General features: G+C 40.6%; 1 protein-coding gene across 1 annotated transcript in view; it reads right to left on the bottom strand.

Moving 5' to 3' along the window:
- Positions 1-8,912: 8,912 nt before the first annotated feature.
- The window catches only part of hyal4 (hyaluronidase 4), a 32,014-nt gene continuing 18,360 nt past the window's right edge, over positions 8,913-22,566 (bottom strand). Inside the window, exons 3-4 of the mRNA XM_061722223.1 lie at positions 13,554-13,643; positions 8,913-10,518 (exon numbers count right to left, since the gene is read on the bottom strand). Coding sequence (XP_061578207.1) covers positions 10,018-10,518; positions 13,554-13,643 — 591 coding nt within the window. The 3' untranslated portion in view covers positions 8,913-10,017. The remainder of the gene's footprint in view (positions 10,519-13,553; positions 13,644-22,566) is intronic.

The raw sequence follows: 22,566 nt of genomic DNA, 5'->3' as shown, positions 1-22,566 counted from the left end.
TAATTATTGAACTTGCTTTCACATGGGGTTAATGTAGGAAGGAGTGGTCCTTTCACTTTTGCATGCACTGATATCCCCTTTGTGTATATTTGTGTAGTAAAATATGTAGTCACTGAAATGACAAGGACATTGTTAGTTTTTACTATATTTTACTGTCAAGTGGAACATTCAGCATGCAAAGCCGAACAGGGAAACAGAAAAAAAATGTCTTTTAACTTTCAGAACCGTGGCTTAACGACTCCACGCGTGTTCTCGGGCGCTCATGTCGGCGCTCATGAGCGAAAGAGAAATATTCCATATTTTTCCTGTAATATCCGTGAGCCCCAAGTTCTTTTTAACATTTTGATCTCCCTTGTAAATCCTTGTGATAACGCTCCAGTGAGAGTTTTCTTAGATTTTTTATTGATCTTATAACCAGGTCTTAGGACACCTGTCTCCTCACCTGCAGGCCCTAGCTCTGATCTCACAGTTCCCCCTTTACATGCTGTTTTTGATCAGTTTGAACCTATATCCCTTGCCTTGTTGGTTAATATAGTTCAGCATCTACGACCCACAAACTGTCCTTCAGACAGCATCCCTTCTCAGCGTCTTTTTAAACAGGTATTCAGTACGGTGGGCCCTGCTATACTTTTATTTATTAACTCCTGTCTTAATACTGGATGTGTTCCAACTGCTCTCAAACATGCTGTTGTGCAGCCTCTTATCATAAAGAAAAATGTAGATCCTTCTGTGCTATCTAACTTCAGGCCTCTCTCTAAACTGCCCTTTTTGTATAAAGTTTTAGAAAAGGTGTTTTTTGTTCACATCTAATCATTCCTAGTGGCCATTGATATCTATGAAAAGTTCCAGTCTGGTTTTAAGCCATCCCATAGCACAGATACAGCTCTGCAGAGAGTTTTTAATGACATAATGGTAACTATAAACCTGCTATGCTGGTGCTCCTAGATTTGACTGCTGCTTTTGACACGGTGGACCACGGGGTCCTTTTAGCACGACTGGAGAAGTGGGGGGGCATTACCGGCACTGCTCTCTCTTGGTTCCAGTCCTACCTGTCTGACCGGAGTTTTATTGTCCAGTTAGGTAAATTCACGCCATCCTCAGCCCCTCTCACCTCTGGGGTCCCTCAAGGCTCCATCCCTGGACCAGTTGTTTTCCTGCTGTATGTGCTGCCACTAGGGTCAATTTTCAAGAAACATATTATCTCTATTATCTCTACATCATTTCATCATGCCGATGACGTGCAGATTTATTGACACAAAAATCCAGTGACACTATGACGACATTGCTTGATTGTGTGGCTGACGTCAAATCCTGGATGACCTCAAACTTTTTGCATCTAAATGAAAATAAGAATGAAATTATAATGTTTGGATGTGGTCCATCAGACTTTCCTTTTGGCCTTTTTTTTTGGGGGGGGGGGTCCCCTTACAACCGACATTAATTCTTCTGTAAAGAATCTTCAAGTGATATTTGATGATAAGCTAAAAGTTGATCGCCAAGTCAGCTCAGTTATAAAAAACTGTTTTTATCATTTAAACCTGGACGCCTCCCTACAGGACGCCTGCTCACTTTGACCCTGCTATCTATCTGCTTAAGCAATGTTTTTATCTTCATTTTTTATTTAATTCCTTTTCCTGATTTTTTATTTTCTTAACTTTTCTGTAAGGTGTAGAAAGGTGCAAACAAATAAAATGTATTATTATTTTTACTATATTATCAGTATTATTACAACTATATAGTAACCCAGCAGCTACAGTATCCGCAGCAGCATTATTATGCAACTATTATTATGCAACTGAACTTCATTCCAACTACCATATCTTCCGCACTATAAGGCCCAATTATTGCCCAAAATGGGCAGTGCGCCCTATAATCAGATGCACCTTATGTATGACTTTTGTTGTGCTTACTGACCTTGAACCAATTGTTTGTGGTACACTGCTTTCAAAAATATTTCTCAAGCAACCATCATCCAACAGCTACTCAATGTTATCTTACTATAATTAGACATCACACCAATGTTAGGTTTTTAGCATAAACCCAATTTTGAAATCGAAATGATAATCAAATGATAATCAAATGTTGGAATACAACATTGTTCCATCTCACACTAACTTCAGGTCTCCCCCTTTCACTGTCACTGATGAACCAATGAGAGAACAGGACGTAGTACTACACTTACCTCCTCCACTTTTTATTTGGGGATTCGTGGAAGATGAATGATTTAAAATGTGAGTTTATTTTACTGTTTTAGTACAACTGAACGATATTCAGAGTTATTGTGAATGAGTTGGATAAAGTTCAACTTACCAGACTGTTTTGTTTTGCTTTATATATGTTTTATCATGCGTCCAATAAGCCGGTGAGCCTTATCTATGAAAATAGACCCATTCATTGATATTGCGCCTTAAGGTCCGCAAAATACGACCAATGAAATTTAATACAGTGTTTTATGTAAGAAGAGATATGTTTCTTCACAGAGACCTTTTCCAAAGTCCAGATTACTCCACTTTTTGAACGCAGCCCCTGACGGCTTGACAGACCATTTCCTGATAACAATATCAAAATTACAAATATTACTTGATCCTCCGTGGGGCGGCTGGTGGCCTGGGTTCCGGTTTCTTCCTTGTCGGCTTCTGGTCTCTCGGGTGGTGTGGTTGTGCCCTCCCTCCTCCACTATAGTTGCAGTTCAGGTAGAGCCTTGTTTTCACTTTGCACACACACAGTTACACAGACATACACACCTGCTCACTCACCTACATACTCACTCCACAGATAATCGCAGAAGCCTAGTCATGATTCAGTTTTAGAGACCTGAAATGGCTGCTGTTTGTGTCTCTGCCTGTTCCCGTTTCTGTTTGTTTGTTTTTATCTCTTGCAGATTCCTAAGGTTTGTGTGCCCATTGTGTGTTTTCATATATGGTTTAAACAAATAGATTCATACAATGTTGAGAAAACTGACTTATAGGCTTCTGGCCTGTTATTGCTGGTACAAAAAAAAATATCACTTCTTGACATTTGTCGGTATGTCCCTGAGATGAACACTGGTAACTCGCCCACTGCCCTCTTCTACAGTACGTTTGCAGGACAGGTTCAAGGTCAATCAGATGAAGAGAAATAGCCAGTGGGTTTCTTTCTGTATTTTTTTCATTAAAATTTTCAAGACATAGCATGATGAAAGGGCCCGAGTTGGTGTGTCAAATTACTTAAGAAAAAATGAAAAAGCTGCTTTTTATGAAAGGATCATTTAGATATGAGAAAGTAAATCATAGGTTTCCATACCGTGATTTACAAAAAAAACTAAAAAACTAAAGCAAAACAAAAAAGGCCCCAATGAAAGAGATCGAAAGACATCAAAAGCGTGGTAAAAAATAATCAACAAAATAATCAACAAGGATGTGGACTCTTGTGGACTCTATTGATGGACGTGGTTGTTAGTATGAGTGAAGCCTTAACAACACCCATCTTCAAGTTTAACCACTAAAAAGAGTCACTTTTTGAGTTATTGCATGTGGAAGTCACGTATTCATCTTCCTTCTGACTCAACTGTGAGGACAGAGCAACCTTGAAGAACCACAGAGTCTTCCTGAGTCAGACACAACATCATCTCAACGCCGTGTTCCTCATTTGCGAACATGGTCTCCGCTTTGAGATAACGGCGTGTCTAAGAAATGCAAATATTGCTCTATAAGCTAAAGCAAACAAACAAACAAAAAAAAACCCACACAAATTCATGTTACGTGTAACATTTGTAACATGTAGCTTCCTGAAAAACTTCAGGAACATACAACTGTACCAGTCATATTTTTTGTATAAAGTCAAGTCACATAAGTATTCCTTGTTTAGGATATAACGTTCTATAAAGTTAATATGTATACCAGCACTGTTGAGGTCATATGGAAGGATGTCTTTAGAAACACCACAGATGAAGGGTCACATCTTCCAGGGGTCCGTTTCACAAAGCAAGTTCAACAAACACTGAGTCTAATCCTGAACTCTTAGTTGATCTACTCTGAGATCGGAAACTCTGAGTTTTCGGTTCCAGAACAGCGGATTTGAGGTAATTTACTCAACTCTAGGTAGTTTCACCGGGAGTTAAGCGCGAGCGTGAGGGAAATAAAAAGCCAGCATCAGTAGATCGCTGATACAAGGATTCACCATGGCAACCGGCGACACAAAATAGCGACATACATTTTCTTTTTTTTCTTTTTAACTTTATTTATCTTTTCAATTTACAAAATCCCTTTGAGGAAACGTTAGTTTGCATCTGAAGATCCACATACTTCACGCCACTGGAGTTAGAAGCGTTAATACGTGCATATGGCGAGTATGAGAGCATATTTTGAAAAAAAAAAAAGAAATTTTATTGATCAGGGCCGTCAATTGGGTACGGCAGCTGCCACACCTCGGCTTCAGGGGAGAATGTAAATGTTTTTTTTTAAAATACATTTATGGAATTACTCTGTATCTATTTGTATTGATGTATTCTATTACTTCATACATATAAAATAACTACAAATGCATATCAGAACAACATGATGGATTTCAGTAGGTATTATCTATCCCAACACTTGTACCCCCCCCTCATATCTTGAAATGTCCCAGCGTCCCTGAAGACAGTGGTCGATCAATCTCGTTTTTAGTGCGCTCTGCAGATATAATATATGTCCTGCCATTTTCTTTCTTTTTATTTAAATTGATTTATTTTATTATATTTATGTTACTTATGTAATGACTTATGCACTTCATCCACTTTATGTCTCATACTGTATTTGTTTATTTAATTCCTTGATGCCTGACTGTCCACGGTCAATGTTCTGACTGTAATTGGAACTTTTAAATAAAGTTTTAAATAAAGTTAAAAAAAGTGCGCTCTGCAGTGTTACTAACTTACAAAAATTAAAATGAAGCAGACAACCACGCAATAAAAAAAAAAGAAAGAAGGCAAGTGATGGGTCCAGAATATATTAACGAGGCTGTTAGCCACTGATGGATTAATTATGCAAGTTCATCTCAAAGTAAGATATAAATCCTCTTATACATCTGTTTAAGGGAAATATTTGACTTTTTTTTACTCTCCCTTTCCTTTTTGCATTTGGACTTTAACTGTTTGAAGTTAAACTGGGATGTCCCTGTGATATTGTTGCACTGACATAGTGAATAAAATACGTTGCGTTTGTCAGATACGCTTTTTCTGCTCTCTAACTCTGCCGCTTGCTGTCCGTGGTGCAGAAAACGGATGTGTATTGCGTAAAGACCCATTGGCTGAATTGACGCCACTGAGGGAGGAGACGGAGAGAAACTCCAGATTCGCTGAAATAAACCTGGTCCCGACCAGGTTAGGTTCAGAGATTCTGTTACTACGGTAACTGACCGAGAGCTTAAGTTACCTCTCTTTGTGAAACAGGCTAGAGTTACCTCTCTTTCTCTGGTTTGAGTTACCTCCCTTTGTGAAACGGAAAACTCAGAGTTTCCCTCATTTCAGGGTTAACAGACTCAGAGTTCTCACTAAACCTGCTTTGTGAAACGGGCCCCAGGTCATTTGACAAAAAAAAAAAAACATAATTTTTATGAGCAAGTTATCTACAGTGGTGCTGAATGATTGTCATATCAAAATAACTTTCTGTTTTTACTTTCTGTTCTATTACAATACAAGCTGTGTCTCCAGCATGTTCTAGAGACCCACAACGTGACCCGCAAGCACTTATTAAATAAACAGTGCAGGTAAAAACCTTGACCAGGACCTGGATCATAAGGGGATCCTCCTCATGAAGACCAGCTGGGCAGAGCAGGAAAAGGGTGATCAGAAAGAGAGGATGAAGAGCAGAGAGACAAGAGACACAGATATAATGTCAATGGTAAATAAGACAAGATATATTTATCTGAAGGGAACTGAGAGTTTTCTGTACATCTGATACATGGTTAGTTGGTGTACTAGAGTACAGTAGACCATGTGTGCGTCCTAAAGGGCCATCACAATCCTCATTTGTTTTTTCAATACAGCACAGTCTGAGAAAAGGTTGTTTATTGTGGATGTGTCTTTTCCACACAGCTGGGAGTAAACTGGAACTCATTTGTGCTGTAGTGTTTCATGAGTGAGTCAACGTCCCCCACACAGTGTTTCCCAATCCCGGTCCTCGGGGCCCCCTGTGCATCAACAGACCTGATTCTAATTAACAGTCGTCATTACCTCGTCATCATGGTCTGCACTACCCTGCTGACGACACAGCTCCTTGTATCACGCTGTGCTGAAGCAGAGTAGCACTAACATGGCAGCCAGTTATCTTAGCTGAAGAAACTGTGAAATATGTGCAGTATCTATGTCCTGGACTGTGAAACACGTGGAATAATGGGTCTAAACCAACCTCTCACAGAAATCCGTGAAATGCCCACGACCTCTCACCACTATTTTCCGTGGTACCAACACGGAAAGTGGTATAATTCCGTGTGTGCACCACGGATATTGTACCATGCAAAGTCAATGGGATCCGTGGTCATGATATATACATGGATTATGACATTATTATTATTTATATATTATTCTTTGTTATAGTGGCTAGATTATGCGTTTTTGTCGCGCAAGGTATTGTCTTTTACTGTCAGTTTGTAAAAGCATGTTTTTAATGCTGTTTTAGCAGTGTTTTATTGAGGTTTTAATGGGAGCACCACGGATATAGTACAATGCAAATTCAATGGGATCCGTGGTCGTGATATATACACGGATTATGACATTATTATGCCCATTCAGTTATCCTCATTATTTTTTTTCTATTCGATACAAAGGATTAAACTGGTTCCTCTGGATTCAACTAGTTTCCAGGGGACGATACCAACATAGTCATGTAACCAACATGTAAGTATGTGACTTAGAACCCGTTTACACGTAGCAAAAACGGTGGTGTTTTCATGCGTTTTGGCCGTTCGTTTACACGAAAACGAAGCTCAAAGTCACCAAAAACAATCATTCCTGAAAACTCCGGACAAAGTGGAGATTTGCAAAAACTCCGTTTTCACGTTTACTTGTAAACGTGAAAACGGACATTTAGGCTTCAGAACGTCACATTATGGGACAGAAACGTCACCAGCGTCATGTGTGACCTGTGTTTACAATTTGTTTGGCCACGTGTCATTTGTTGATGTTTTTTTCCAGGATTCCTATTGGCTAGCATGATTTTATGCTTCTCGTTACACTGCCTCCTGTAGGTTTCATAGCACCTTAACAGCGTATTTATGTGGATTTGTGTAAATGATGGTATTTTTCAAAACGTAGAGGGGGAAATTTGCGTTTTTGTTAATACCCGGCTCTGTGTAAACGTGGCCTTAGACAGAGTGACAAGTAGACAACTACCAGTAAAAAGAAACATCTAAAATAGCTGCAGTGGAGCAGCACTTCTAGTGAATGACTATTTTCTGGTTAACAGATACCTGCTTTTCTGAGGTACTGCAGCCATCTGGGATGTTTTGGATCTTGGATGTTCCTGTATGAGTCCTTGCATAAAGTGCACTGTGGCCTGGCTGTAGTTGGTTTGGTACCTTATGTACCGATGGAAATGGCTGTGAATGTGAGGAACAACCGAACCATTTCATTTGTCTTCCTGTTATTGGTGGTTTGTTTTCCTCCTTTTGTCCTTTTTTCATATATGCACTCTAGGTTCATGGTTAGCTTTAAAAAAGTAAAATGCCTGGATAAGAACAAGGAATTAAATATTCACTTAAGGGTCAGGAAAATATAGTCAAATGTTCTGAATACATTGCAGTGATGCGGGAGCTATTTTGGTTTTGAAAAGAGAGATCAGTCAAAGCTCTCAGTTCAGTTCAAGGAGGTGGTTTGAGCAGGGTAGCTACTTCCACATAAGGACGTCTCACATCCAAACAGAGCTGGGTAGTAACGAGTTACATTTACTCCATTACATTTACTTGAGTAAGTTTTGGGAAATGTTGTACTTTTAGGAGTAGTTCCCTATACTTTTACTTTTACTTGAGTAGATTTATGAAGAAGAAACTGTTCCTCTACATTACGCTACATTGAGCTGTTACTTTTCTTTTAATCCTCTGCGTCAATCTCATGACATCACTGGGTGATTCTTTGGGAAAAATGTTTGTTTTTGCATGTTTTGTCACATATACACAGACTCAAACACACACAGAGTTTCTATGAGTTCATGTTTGTTCTAGTTCTGCCTGGTTAAAAAAGAAAAGTACAAAGGCTTGAAATTTTGTGCTACTTGTGCTTAATTTATTTTTTTATTCTGTCATTATTTTATTATTTATTAAAGTACTTCAATTTACTTTAAGATTATTCAAATTTAAGCTATTTTTTATTAATTTTAATTTATTTTATTATTTTATTGATTTAATTTGCCTGAAGATGATTATTTTGTACTTTTGTCTGTTTGAATGGTTGTGTTAAAAAAATATATCAGACGTTACTCAACAGTTACTCAGTACTTGAGTAGTTTTTTCACCAAGTACTTTTTTACTTTTACTCAAGTAATTATTTGGATAACTACTTTTTACTTCTACTTGAGTCATATTATTCTGAAGTAACAGTACTTTTACTTGAGTACAATTTTTGGCTACTCTACCCAGCTCTGCATCCAAATAAGGATTTCCTGGAGACTTCCTGGAGAAATGTTAGTAAATCTCGGAAGGTGGCAAGTGCCAAAAAAACATTGACGTGAATGCCGGGATCCAGGCATTCCCAGCAAATCATGGCATTGCAACAGGATAGGGTTTATAACTGTTACCACAGCAAGGAGGAGATTTGATAGTAAGGCAAGAGTCACAGGGAAGGGATGAAAATGAATGGAAAAGACATGATGTGGTGCTAAATACCAGCTCGAGTGCAAGCACAACGGGCATGTACAAAGTGTACACAATACATGTATTTGAATAAAGGTAAAATAGCCTTTATTAAGTGAAAAATGACCAGCGTACACATATTTTTGGTCTATGTTTGGTTATGTGTATTTTACTGGAAACTGGGCTGAAACAGCAAACCACCCCGTTTGCTCCATTAAAAAAAAAAAAAAGAAAGAAACATACAGCTGGATTATGTGCCAAAGTATCTCTGCTTAAAGGAATATTAACTCCATGACATGACATTTCAGTTGTACAGGACTGTCTCAGAAAATTAGAATATTGTGATAAAGTCCTTTATTTTCTGTAATGCAAAAATGTCATACATTCTGGATTCATTACAAGTCAACTGAAATATTGAAATATTATTATTTTAATATTGCTGATCATGGCTTACAGCTTAAGAAAACTCAAATATCCTATGTCATAAAATTAGAATATTCTGGGAATCTTAATCTTAAACTGTAAGCCATAATCGGCAATATTAAAATAATAAAAGGCTTAAAATATTTCAGTTGATTTGTAATGAATCCAGAATGTATGACATTTTTGTTTTTTTAATTGCATTACAGAAAATAAAGAACTTTATCACAATATTCTAATTTTCTGAGACAGTCCTGTAGACACCGACCAAATAGCTCTGTAAATATAGTCAATTAGGTAATCAAAAAGACCAGGATACATTTCTGCATGATTTATGGATAAAAAAAATGTGCTGTTTGGATTTAGCAGGCCATTAGTGAAAATACTTCACCTGGAAAAACAAAAAGGGGGTCATTTTGTTATGCTTTAAAAATAATTTTCTCAAAATTAGAAGTTCAGAAAATTCTGAAAAAAAGTAACTTGAACTCCCCTTTGTGTTGCTAATCAAATCTCTTAGGCTTTTTGACTCGTTGTTTGTTGTGTTCTTAGGAGCAGGACATACATATTTCATATCATCTGAATGCTTCTGTCTAGTTTTAGTCATAATTAATCCTAGCGCTGGGTTCATGATGGAGATGTTTCTTCAGGATCAGGTTACAGTACATTCGTCATGCTCGTGGTGCACTGAGTCATGTGAACAACGAGGACCTCGCTTCAAACAGAACAACATCATAGATAAGTGTTGACAGATAAAGTCAGTCCACAGTTGCATTTAATTTGATGCCTCTCTCACAGTTATAAAAGCAATAAGTTCAACAGAAGCAGGAGGAGGATCCAAACAGCCCCTGAGCTGGTTGGCCGTGCACCGCTCTCTCTCCCCTCCCATTGTTCCCCCTGCTCGTCCTCCCACTCGGTCCTCCTCCTTTCTTGTTCCTCCTCCTCCTCGTCCTCCTCCTCCTCCCTCCACGGCTCATCGTCCTCCCTCACTTTGTTGATGCTGTCACAAGAGTCTCCTTCGTGGCCCTCGTAGCAGTGGCAGCGAAACCTCTCGCTCAGCAGTTCTTGCTCGTGCTGCGAGTGCCATCCAGTGATAGAGAAGTCCCCGTCTCCAGAGGGATGGATCTGATAGCTGTCAGCGCTCAGATGGAGGTAATGGTGGGCCAGCGGGTCCCGGCGGACGCAGCGGCCGTTGCCCTGGCACAGGAAGTCGCTGCAGACCTCTGCGGCCCGGGTCACGTTGGTGATGTAGTGACCCAGGTGGTGGCTCAAGAAAGACTTCACCATGCTGCAGTTGTGCTGTGGAAACAACCACATCATTTGGGGGTTTAGATTGTTCTTTTATCAATATTTTAATTTAAGAGCATGTAATTCTCTTGTTTCATTCACTTGAATGTGGCAGAATCAGTAAAAAAACAATCAGGGGGGATGGTGGATTTTATCATATGGGGACAGATCATTTGTGCTGATTACAAATAATATAATATATTACAAATAATAGCACTGACCAAAACACCTGCACCTTCTGTAAGCTTTAAATATCCACTGGGCTTACATCAAATACATCAAAACACAACAATAAAAAACACTTTTCTGAACTTATCAATATGACTCTGTCCTTCACAGGATAAGTCAAATGGATCACTGCAAAAACTCAAATTCTTAACAAGAATATTTGTCTTTTTTCTTGTTAAAATGTCTCATTCTAGTAAAATAAATTTCATTACACTTAAAAAAAGACTCATCACTGGATAAACAACAATTTTCACCTGTTTCAAGTAGATTTTCACTTAAAATAAGTAGAATCTGCCAGTGGAACAAGATTTGCTTTGCTTGTAATAAGAAGATAAATCTTGTCCCACTGACAGATTTTTCTACTTATTTCAAGTGAAAATTTACTTGAGGTGAAAATTGTCAAAGAAGTTATTTTTCTGGTGTTATTTTTCTGGTGATGACTCTAAATGTTGAAATAGCAGTAAAACCACATTCATTGATGAAATGACATAAGGGATGGAAAGGGGGGATGGAAGTTTTACAGGGGGGATGATTTGGACCGTTTTTATTTCAGGGAGGATGCCGTCCCCCCTCATCCCCCCTCATCCCCCTCAACTCCAGTACTGGGCAGAATAAGTGACACCACAACAGCTAACATATTACCACTTGGTGACCAAAACTGTCTATTACCACATCCACTGACTAAAAGCTGCACATCATTTAATCTTTTCTTTTCTGTTTGAAGAATTTTGCTCCTCAACATTTTCATCTATTTAGCTTGTAGCATTGATTTTGATGTGGTCAGATCACAAATGGAGGATATTTCTGTATGGAAAAGGAGGCCATAAATATTTGGACATAAAATCTCTGCTTTATTTTGGCCAAACAGTTGGTTCCAGCCTGTTTTGATCAGACTGGTTGAATCCACCTGCTTTTAAAAACAATCAATGGCTTGTCCAATCACCTGCGTGGTACTCTCTTAAGTACTTGCTCGTCTCCAGCATCCAGATAAAGCTTCCCAAATGTTTCTGTGTAACAAACCATCTGTTGCACCAGATGCGTTCCCTGAGGTGCTCCATACAGATGTAAGGAAAGCCCAACATTCACTGGATCTCTCCACTATCATCGTGTCTGCTACTTGCCCTGTACTTGCCCATGTTTGGTCCTAATGTTAACTCAAAACGTCCTCACGTTGAATGCAAAAACAACTACAGCAACCATCACTAAACACTGACTTGGCCTATTCATCATGTCAAACAATAAAGAATAAACTATTATCTTATTTCTTTTTTTACATATGCTATGTGTGAGTGGGGGGCATTGCCAGGATGAACGATGACCTGGGAAAGTAGGTGTGGCCGTTTTTCCACCAGGGAGTGGTCTTGGTGAAAAATAAATACTTGCAATGAACTCAGAATATTGAAAAACCCCTAGTTTGACCCCTTGCAAGTTACTTAAGGCCAAATTAAGCATTTTAGAAACACATTGGTGAAGAGATTTCTTGGTAACGATTTAATTCCCAGATTTGCCAAATATCCCATAAGATGACCTTATTACAGCACATGATTCACCAAAAACACTTTGGAGTACTCTTTTGTTTAAACAGGTTTGATGTAAATAAAAGTACTTCACAGTGGAAAAATTATCTTAAGATTTGCACTTTTGGACACATTTTGGACTCTTACAATAGGTTGAATTCATTGTTATTGTCTATGTATTTTTAATATGGCCTTAATATGGACGTTCACTATGACTAAGACCAGGAGCTTCTTGGTAGAGTTGAACAGTCATCAGTGGAGGACTATACCAGTCACACTTCTATGATAGAAAAGCAGATGACATCCTCCAATAAAAGACACAGCAACAAGTTTTATCAGAACAATACGGATCTTCTGAACAAACAAACAAACAAACAAACAAGCAAACAACAAAAAAAGAAGTAATTTTGGTTTCAGTTCCCAATAGCACCTGCAGGAAAAACCAGGCAATGAGTGTTCCTCTTAAATATTATCCTGACAGTCTAACAAGGTGATGGCAGCTTCACGTTGCGCTCATTACTTTTTTCTTTCCTTTTTTTAAATAAAAGACTGAAACACACGTGAAAAATATGCTTAAAAAGTATAAATCAGCATTATAGTTGTCCAGGTGTCAGACAAAAAGTGTGTGTGTGTGTGTGTGTGTGTGTGTGTGTGTGTGTGTGTGTGTGTGTGTGTGTGTGTGTGTGTGTGTGTGTGTGTGTGTGTGTGTGTGTGTGTGTGTGTGTGTGTGTGTGTGTAGGTTGGATTTTGGTTTAAGGTCCGGGGTTCTCTACAAATCAACAGACTGCAAAAACTCAAAATCTTACCAAGAATATTTTTCTTATTTCTAGTTAAAATGTCTCATTTTTAGTCAAACAAATCTTGTTACACTTAAAACAAGTGTCATTACCGGAAAAATAACTTGTTATTTGACAATTTTCACCTGTTTCAAGTAGATTTTCACTTAAAATAAGTAGAAAAATCTGCCAGTGGAACAAGATTTTTTTTCTTGTCATAAGAAGATAAATCTTGTCCCACTGGCAGATTTTTCTACTTATTTCAAATGAAAATGTACTTGAAACAGGTGAAAATTGTCAAATAAGTTATTTTTCTGGTTATGACTCTTGTTTTAAGTGTAATGAGATTTTTTGTCTAAAAATGAGACATTTTAACTAGAAATAATACAAATATTCTTGTTAAGATTTTGAGTTTTTGCAGTGTGAGGACAAATCTTACACACCAAAATGCTCACATGAACTGAATTTACCAGTTGTTCAGTTGTTTGTTAGTTTACAAAGAGATGAGTGAGGACAATACACGTACTCTGGAAGAAGTCAAGTTTAGGTCGCCCCAGATGACAAATCCTGCAGCTCCTAGAGCAGCGCTCTCGCCAATGCTGTGGATCAAGTCATTCTGCAGGAAGCACACAGGAGCAGACATCACATCACTAACACACAGAGAACAATAACACTCGTCATGACTGTTCCCTTTTCCTTTTATCAAACTGTTTTTTATCAAACTGCGGTCTGATAAATGTACAATCAAAACGTAGTGATAAAACTGACGTAACACATTTGCTCCAGTTGCTGTCTGGTGGAGCACCAGCAGATGGCAGGAGAGAATCAGTTCCTCTTGCTCAGTGAACGAACAGGAATGTTGAGAAGAAACGATCTCTATGTCCTTGAACCCCGAGAGTGAACGTTGCATTACTTTTATAATGTTCTATAGGAAGTTTCTACACTGGTATCTGTAATTATAGTGTTTCATTGGAAATCATGTTAAAAAGAAAAAAGAAAAAAAGGAGAGGGCCTGGTCTCAGGACATTGACCATGGGGCAGTATGAGTTGGCCTTTCAACTACAAATGGACCTAAAGTTGCAGTGTTACTAGTGTTTTTCAGATAGGATTTAATATGAAGCTCCGATTGGATAATGTGGGGTTGGAGGAAGCGCTTGAGCACGCTCTCATGTACATGTTTATACATGCTCATATGACACTTATAACATTATGATATATATTTTAAGCCTTACTGCTTATTAATCTTCCAAGCTGTCACTGAGGTATTTGTAGGAAAGAGCAAACGAGCCTTCATCACAAACTCGTCAATGCTGGAAAAGTTCAAGTGAACTCAGACAAGTGAAGCTGCTGCTGTCATGTTTGATGCCACAGGTGAACCTTATTATTATTAAATTGTTTTTATTAGTTTTTTCATTAAAGCAAAAACATACATACAAACAAGACTACAAATGGACAATACAGTAAAACCCTTGAAATCCATTAAAAATAAAAATAAAATAAAAGGTACTAGACGACAGACAGACAATAAAAATAAAATAAAAATAAAAATAATATTTTCATGTTGCGTTGCGCTTAAGCAGATCTACATTTGTCATACCGAATTGGTTGAATTTACGAGAATGGTAACTCACACTTGAGCCCCTTCAGCCTGGAATTTGTAACTGAAATAATCCAGAAACGGCTGCCAAACTTTATAAAACTTCTGGATTGAGCCCCTGGTGGAATATTTGATCCTCTCCAATTTTAGGTGAGCCATTACGTCACCGACCCATCTTCGATGTGACGGGGGAACCGCTGATTTCCAGTTGAACAGAATTAGGCGTCGGGCCAACAGGGAGGAGAAAGCTATAGCATCAGATTGGGGGACAGATACTGTTATTTCACCAGGGACCACTCCAAACACAGCAACAAAGGGGCAAGGGCTGATCTCCCTGCCACAGATGTAGGAGAAGGTCTCAAAAACGGAACACCAGAATTGTGATAATGATGGACATGACCAGAACATATGGTTGAGAGTGGCTGGAGCCTGGTGGCATCTGTAACAATTTGGATCCACATCTGGGTAAATTTCGGCCAATCTACTTTTGGAGAAATGTAGTCTATGGAGCACTTTGAATTGAAGCAGCCCGTGCCTGATACAAACAGAGGATGAATGAATTCGTTTAATTGCCAATTGCCAAGAATCGTCCGGAATCTCAATCCCCATATCCTCACTCCACGACTCCCTGATACGATCCAGAGATGGGGATGCCATCTCCTGAATCTCACTATAAAGCATGCTCACCAGCCCTTTTTGATGCGGGTCTAGCTCCAACCACTCATCAAGCCAACCATCAGCATGGAGTAGGGGAAATGTAGCAACATATTTCTTAACAAAATCCCGTGCTTGTAAGTACCTGAAAAAATGTGAGCGAGGAATGTCATATTCCTCTATCAGTTGATCAAAGGACATAAATGACCCATCTTTAAACATATCCCTCACCCGCTTTAACCCCTTCCTAGCCCATAATTGGAACGCCGTGTCCATAAGTGAAGGTGGGAAAAGGGCATTGGATATTAACGGGAGACAAGATAGAGCTTCCCTATATCTGAAGTGCGTCCTAAACTGCGCCCAGATACGGAGTGAGCCACTCACTAAAGGGTTATTCGTGCGGCGTTTTTTACTGAGTGGAAGTGGAGCACAGATCAGAGAAGACAACGACACAGGATGAGCGGAGTGTTGTTCCATGTCAACCCATACCATCCTCCCACCCCCATATGATGCAGCCATCCAATATGTCAGTTTATGAATGTTTGCCGCCCAGTAGTATTGTAGAAAATTTGGTAGTGCTAAACCCCCATCCTCCTTCCGTCTCTCTAAGAATGACCTTCTAATACGCGGTGTGGTCTTATTCCAAATAAAGGTTGAGATGTATTTGTCTAGCTCTTTGAAAAAGGATTTTGGTATGAAAACGGGCACAGTTTGAAATAAAAATAGGAACCTAGGCATAATTGTCATCTTGACTGAGTTAACCCTGCCGGCCAACGACAGGGGTAACGTCGACCAACGCGCCAGGTCCTGTTTAGCCTTTTGCAGGGCTGGCTTAAAGTTCGATTTAAACAGGTCTCCATATTTCCGAGTCACATTCACCCCAAGGTATGTGAAAGAGTCAGAGACTACCTTTAGTGGAAATGACCCGAGTAACAACTTCTGAGCCAGCTCATTGGCAGGAAACAATAAGCTCTTTGGGAGGTTAATTTTGTAGCCTGAGAATCTGCCGAATTTGGAGATAATATCTAACGCCTTTGGGATGGAAACAAAAGGGTCAGACAGATACAAAATCAGGTCATCTGCATAGAGTGATAATTTATGTACTTGGCCGCCCCTAGTAATACCAGCGAGATCCTCATCAGCCCTCAGGGCAACTGCCAATGGCTCAATGGCGAGGTCGAACAACAGGGGGCTCAGTCCACAACCTTGTCTGGTGCCTCTACCTATCTGAAAGTAGTTGGAAATCAACTTATTAGTGCAAACCGAGGCCTGTGGTGAAGCGTACAAGACTCTGATCCATGATAGAAAAATGGGGCCAAACCCGAACCTCTCCAGGGCCGTGAAAAGAAATTTGTATTCAATTCTATCAAAAGCCTTGTGGGCATCGAGCGACAATAAAACCTCCGCTGTGGGCGGGGCATCAGGAGAGTAGATAATATTGAACAACCTACGCACATTACCAAAGAGCTGGCGCTCTAAAATAAAACCCGTTTGGTCCGGATGTACCACAGTATGGATAACTGACTCAAGCCTGCTAGCCAGAGCCCTGGTTAAAATCTTATAGTCGCAGCCGAGTAAACTGACAGGGCGGTACGATTCACACCTCAGAGGATCTTTTCCTTTTTTAAGGAGCACTGAAATTGTGGCCTGGGTCATTGTGGGCGGGAGTGACTCTCGTTCCAATGCCTCTACATATACACATTTCAGAATAGGAATAAGTTTGGAAGCAAATGTTTTATAAAACTCAGCCGGGAAGCCGTCTGGCCCGGGAGCCTTACCTCCCTTCATTTTTTTGATGGCGCGATCAATTTCAGCCACCGTCAAAGGCCGATCAAGGTCAGACTTATCCTGGTCGCTTAGGGTCTGTAACTCTAAATTATCAAAAAACTGAGACATTTCTGCGTCCTCACACCCCTCAGAGCTGTAGAGGTCCTCATAGAACTTTTTGAATTGATTGTTTATGGATTTTTGGTCTGTAGTTATTCCCTCTGAAGTGTCAATCTCGGCAATAAGTCCAGCCTCTGTAGACTGTCTCAACTGGTGACACAGCAATTTACTGGCTCGTTCGCCATGTTCGTAAAACTCCTGGCGGGATCTAAGGTGAAGCTCCTCCACTGCCCCAGAAGATAAAATATCAAACTCCGTTTGTAGTGTAACTCTCTCCTTATATAAGTCTGTGGATGGTGAGGTTGAATGCCTATTATCAAGGTCCTTTAACAGGGATGTCAGTTCGTGAAGACGTGCTGCCCGTCTCTTGTTCAAACCAGAATTAAAGGCGATTATCTGACCCCGTAGATATGCTTTCATCGATTCCCAAAAAATAGAGTGGCTTATGTCTGGATGTTTGTTTGTTTCTGTAAAAAAGTCAATTTGAGAGTTGATAAAGTCAACAAACTCTTCATTTGATAATAGACGTGAATTTAGTCGCCATACTCGTTGCGGGCGTATGTTATTTGGAAAGCCCAGCGTCATAGTGACTGGACCATGGTCTGAAATAACAATGCTCTCACATTCACTTGACTTTAGAAAAGGGAGAAGCCTCTTATCCAACAGAAGATAATCGATCCTGCCGTAGGACTGATGAGCTGCGGAGAAGAAGCTATATTGTCTAGACCCTGGATGTTTATACCTCCACACATCAATCACTCCATATGTCTGAAGGAAAGCATTAATCGTCTCCGCCGATTTGCTCATTGCACCAGGGGTCGCACTGGATCTATCCAATAAGGGGCTCAACACCGTATTCAAATCTCCCCCCAGTATCAAATTATGGCTATACATGTCTGGAAGCAAGGAAAACAGGTCGCTGAAGAATTTGGCGTTGTCCCAATTGGGGGCATACACACATGCCAGTATTACTGGTACATTAAACAGGTGTCCCTGTACAATAATGTAGCGGCCATCACTGCCCGATATTACCTTTGATTCTATAAACTGCACATCTCTGTGAATAAGGATCGCCGTACCCCGGAACTTGGCGTCAAACTTGGAGTGGAATACTTGGGAAAAGCCCCCCCTCTTCAGCATATTATGGTTCTTATTAAGCAAATGTGTTTCAGTCAGGAAGGCTACATCAGTTTTCAATTGAGATAAGCGAGCAAACACTTTGCTGCGTTTCACTGGGTGGTTAACACCTTTAGTATTCCAAGTTGTAAATTTTGTAGCGGCCCCTCCAGATGTATTAAGATTAGGAACTGCCATGTTCGGGCAATAAAGCTAATAAGGATACCAATATACCTTGGTCAAGAGCCGCACAGGCAGAAAACCAGTTAGTTGGCCATAACTCTCTGCAACAACAACGCAACCTTATGGATACAAATATAAAACATAAAAGAAGACATGAGAACAGACATATAACACAAAACATCCAAAAACCCCTCTGCCGGCCCCTCCCCCAATGAGGGACTGCAAAAAACCCCGCTCCTCTGTTTCCTTCTGACGAAAACAAACTCAAAGCTTACCCTGTGGGGCTGAGCCCTATCGGAGCTGCGCAAAACTAGAACAGAAAATATATATATATCAACCAGCCTGACCATAATCAATCTTTTTCTAATCTAGAGAACAGGTAAATATACTCTTGGAGTTAGAACATAAAATAACCATCAGCATGAGTGCGTATAGTGGAATACAATTATATCTGGGTATACTCAGGCACGCACATGCACACACACACACATACACACACACACACACATACACACACACACACACACACACACCAGCGAATGTGAGTCCTGTAATGTACACATATTCATGCCCAAGCCCACTCGCTTGGCCACATAAACATTAAAAGATGAAACAGATAGTCTGTTAGAGTGGCACTCCAAGCCTGTGTCAGGATCTCTGACCAGAGGGCACCCTTGATAACCCATTCGAGACGAGAGGTAAGCCATAGTCTTCTAGACAGGTCAGTATCCCCATGCCCACCACATACTGTGACAACAGGTTAGATTTGTGAGGCCGGCCGCGTCCACTCAAGATGAACGCAACCGACCCCACTCACAATACATAGAAAACATGACTCAGCATAGAGTGTTGCCCACAGGCTGCCCGTAGATATAAACATGTCCCCCCCATTTGGCTTGGTCTCGATGACATTCTGCATCAAAAATTATATGATATTATAAATAAAATACAGAAGAGAAAATAAAAATGTAATTATACGCACACACACACACACACACACACACACACACACACACACACACACACACACACACACACACACACACACACACACACACACACACACACACACACACACACACACACACACACACACACACACACACACACCACAGGACTACAGCAATTGTGAATGATAGACATGCACCTGCTAAAATTAGGACATAAAATGTCCCTCTGCCTTAGTATAACATTACAGAAATGATCAAAATAAGTAGTAAATAATAACAATAATGAAATGAAATAATAATGACAATATATTTAAGCAAACATATATACACATCCCAACACAGTAATTGCGAGTTATATAAACTGCACGCACGCACGCACACGTAGTCACGCACACACACACACAAGCGGCCCAACCACTTGCACACACGCATGATGGAAAATGAAACCAGTAAACCAGTAGAGGGCACCAAAGCCCTATGACATAGTCTCTGACATAAACACCCTCTTGAAGATTGACTCGTCGGTTTTAACCCCGGACGTAGAAGGAATAGGGAAACTGCCTTCAAAATAAAACAGCATGTAGAAGAAAATAACGAGAGCGATAACTGCTATCCATGCCCGAACAGTACAGACGCGACACTCTCCGCGTCTCACTAATATATTAGCCAATCTCCAAAGAGCGCTACACCATATATTAAGAAAAGTAAAGCCACTGAATGAGGCAAGAAACATATAGTAAAAATAGAAATACGACAATTCAAGAGGCAGGAAATGAGAGAACGCTTAGATTATTCCTTAAATTACCGAAAACAAATACACATAAATAAAACGCCCCCCCCCCCCCCTCCCCCCTGGCCGTCAATGCACTACGTAATACCCGTGGAATATATAGACAGCATTCTTAAACCCAGACCAGAATAACAGTAAACAAAAATACAGGACCCAGCAGATCAGTCCGAAAAAATTGGCAGATATGCCACTAGTATAAGAACACAAATAATAAAATGGTGTGAATCCCAAAACTCCTACTGTCGATGCAGTGGCGTTCAGTCAGTTAAAAGAGAAAGAGTAAACATACCGATACACAGTGGCGTGCACAGATAGACACCAGGTGGTGCTAGAGCACTTGCCCGTTGCCCTCTGGACCAAGCAGGTGCCCTCCTCAACGTAAAGCGGTTTTCACATAGAGGGCGCACAGCGGCAGCCGCCGCCGGCTTTCCCATTCATTGTGTATGTGCTGCTGCCGCGCAAGGGCGCAGGGCTTTGCGCAGGGCTCTGCGCCGGGCTCGGCAGCGCGCAACAGGGCGCACGCCGCCGAGTTTGTGCGGCGGCAAAGGGCGCAAGACGGCACAAAGCGGCTTTCACCTAGAACGCGGTTGCGCCACGCACACCGCCGGGGTGGGCGCAGACTCGGCCAGAGACGTTCAATAAACTGTATAGAGGATCTTTTGACTCGGCGCAGAGTTGGAGCAGAGCAGCGCGCGCCTGTGCGCATCGCGTACATATTTGTTGCAAGTTGCTTGGCAACCAAAAAAAAGTTTTATTTTAAATTAACATTTTATTGTTAAAAGAGCAAAAGAATATCAAATTTATACCACTTTTAAACACACCAGGTATTTCCAAATTCTGGGAGATTTCTCTCCACTTTTGTCTCTTTTTATTGATGCCCCTGCAGTCTCGCATCCCACAGTTCCAGACTCACAGCCAAGATCATTCTTTCTTCCATCTTGATCGTCTCTGATCTTCAGAGAGATAGCTAATTTTATTGAGATATCTTAAAAGCTGTCCCTGATTTATTTTGTCAACACAAAGTGGTTTGGTGGAACTAAATCAGGCATGAAGCTGTATTAGCAAAATATGTTATTTTGTACCAACCATAAGTTATTTCTATGTTACAACGCTTGCAGTAATCTTGTATTTACATTAAGGCTATTATTAAAACTTTGACAATGATAAATAAATACCCTATTAAAATGTGTCTGCAGAACACAGCTCTGTAGTAGGAAATTGAAGTTAGGCCATGGCAGTTACAGCCTGGTGTGGTGAGTCTTAGCGTTGTAATGCATTGACTCTTGTCACCAAGCAGTCTTACTCAAATAAACATATTCTATTCTCTCTGCTGTCCTGCAATAGGCCATCTACCAGCATGGAAGATGAGGGACATACTCATAGCAGAGAGGCAGAAACGTCAGCGTCCAGAGTTATTTGTTTTATTACAATGTTATAAAGATATTGAAATAAATATGCCATGCCATATGCTATGTTTTTTTTCTCTTCCAAATATCACACTGCTATAAGGCAGCCAGCAGTTCCACATGCCGCGCGTGTGCCCTTATTTTGCACTGAGCACCTGCCCCCCAAAATGTCTGTGCACGCCACTGCCGATACACACCTTTAGTTCCAGAAGAAGTGAAAAGTAACCATAAAACTGAAATCCTCACAGACCGATCGCTGAGTCCAATCCAATCATTATCCGCTGGGCACCTCGTGAAGAAAGGACTTTGTATCTAAGCAGCCAGGTATCCATATGTACTCATGTCCCGCCGCCGCTATTCCTTTGGATGTAAATTTTTCTTTATGTAGTCTTCAGCCTTTGCAGGATCCTTGAAACTCGCACATTTGCCATCCGGTGTTGTTATTTTTAATACGGCGGGGTACCATAACCCATACCGGACTCCGTTGCATTCCCTGAGCAAGCCTCGCACCTTGTTGAATCTGGAACGCTGTTGAGCCACGGCATGCGTAAAATCTTGATGGACGTGGAGAACATCGCCGTCCGCGGTAGTCACTCGCTTAGCCTGTCTAGCTTTCTTCAGAATTTCCTCCCTCTCCTGGTAGTAGTGGCATCTGATGACGAACGCTCTCGGTGGGTCACCATTATCTTCACTCGGCTTCGTGCGTAAAGTACGGTGCGCAATGTCCAGGGTGGGTAGCTTGGAGAGGCCATAGGCATCTTTCAGGCACTGAGAAACAAAGTCGGTTGGGCGCTTTCCATCCTCCCTCCTTTCCCGGATTCCTGAGACACGTAGGTTAAAGCGACGGGACCGAGCCTCCCCGTCCTCCAGTCGGGCTTTATGGGTAGCCAGTTCCTCCAAGACCGCCTTAAGATCACATTCCAGCGCCGTGACCCTATCTGACTGATCGCTGACCG

Source organism: Cololabis saira, chromosome 5 (assembly GCF_033807715.1).
Source record: "Cololabis saira isolate AMF1-May2022 chromosome 5, fColSai1.1, whole genome shotgun sequence".
Taxonomy (NCBI): Eukaryota; Metazoa; Chordata; class Actinopteri; order Beloniformes; family Belonidae; genus Cololabis; species Cololabis saira.
This window is presented reverse-complemented; position numbering and strand designations above follow the sequence as displayed.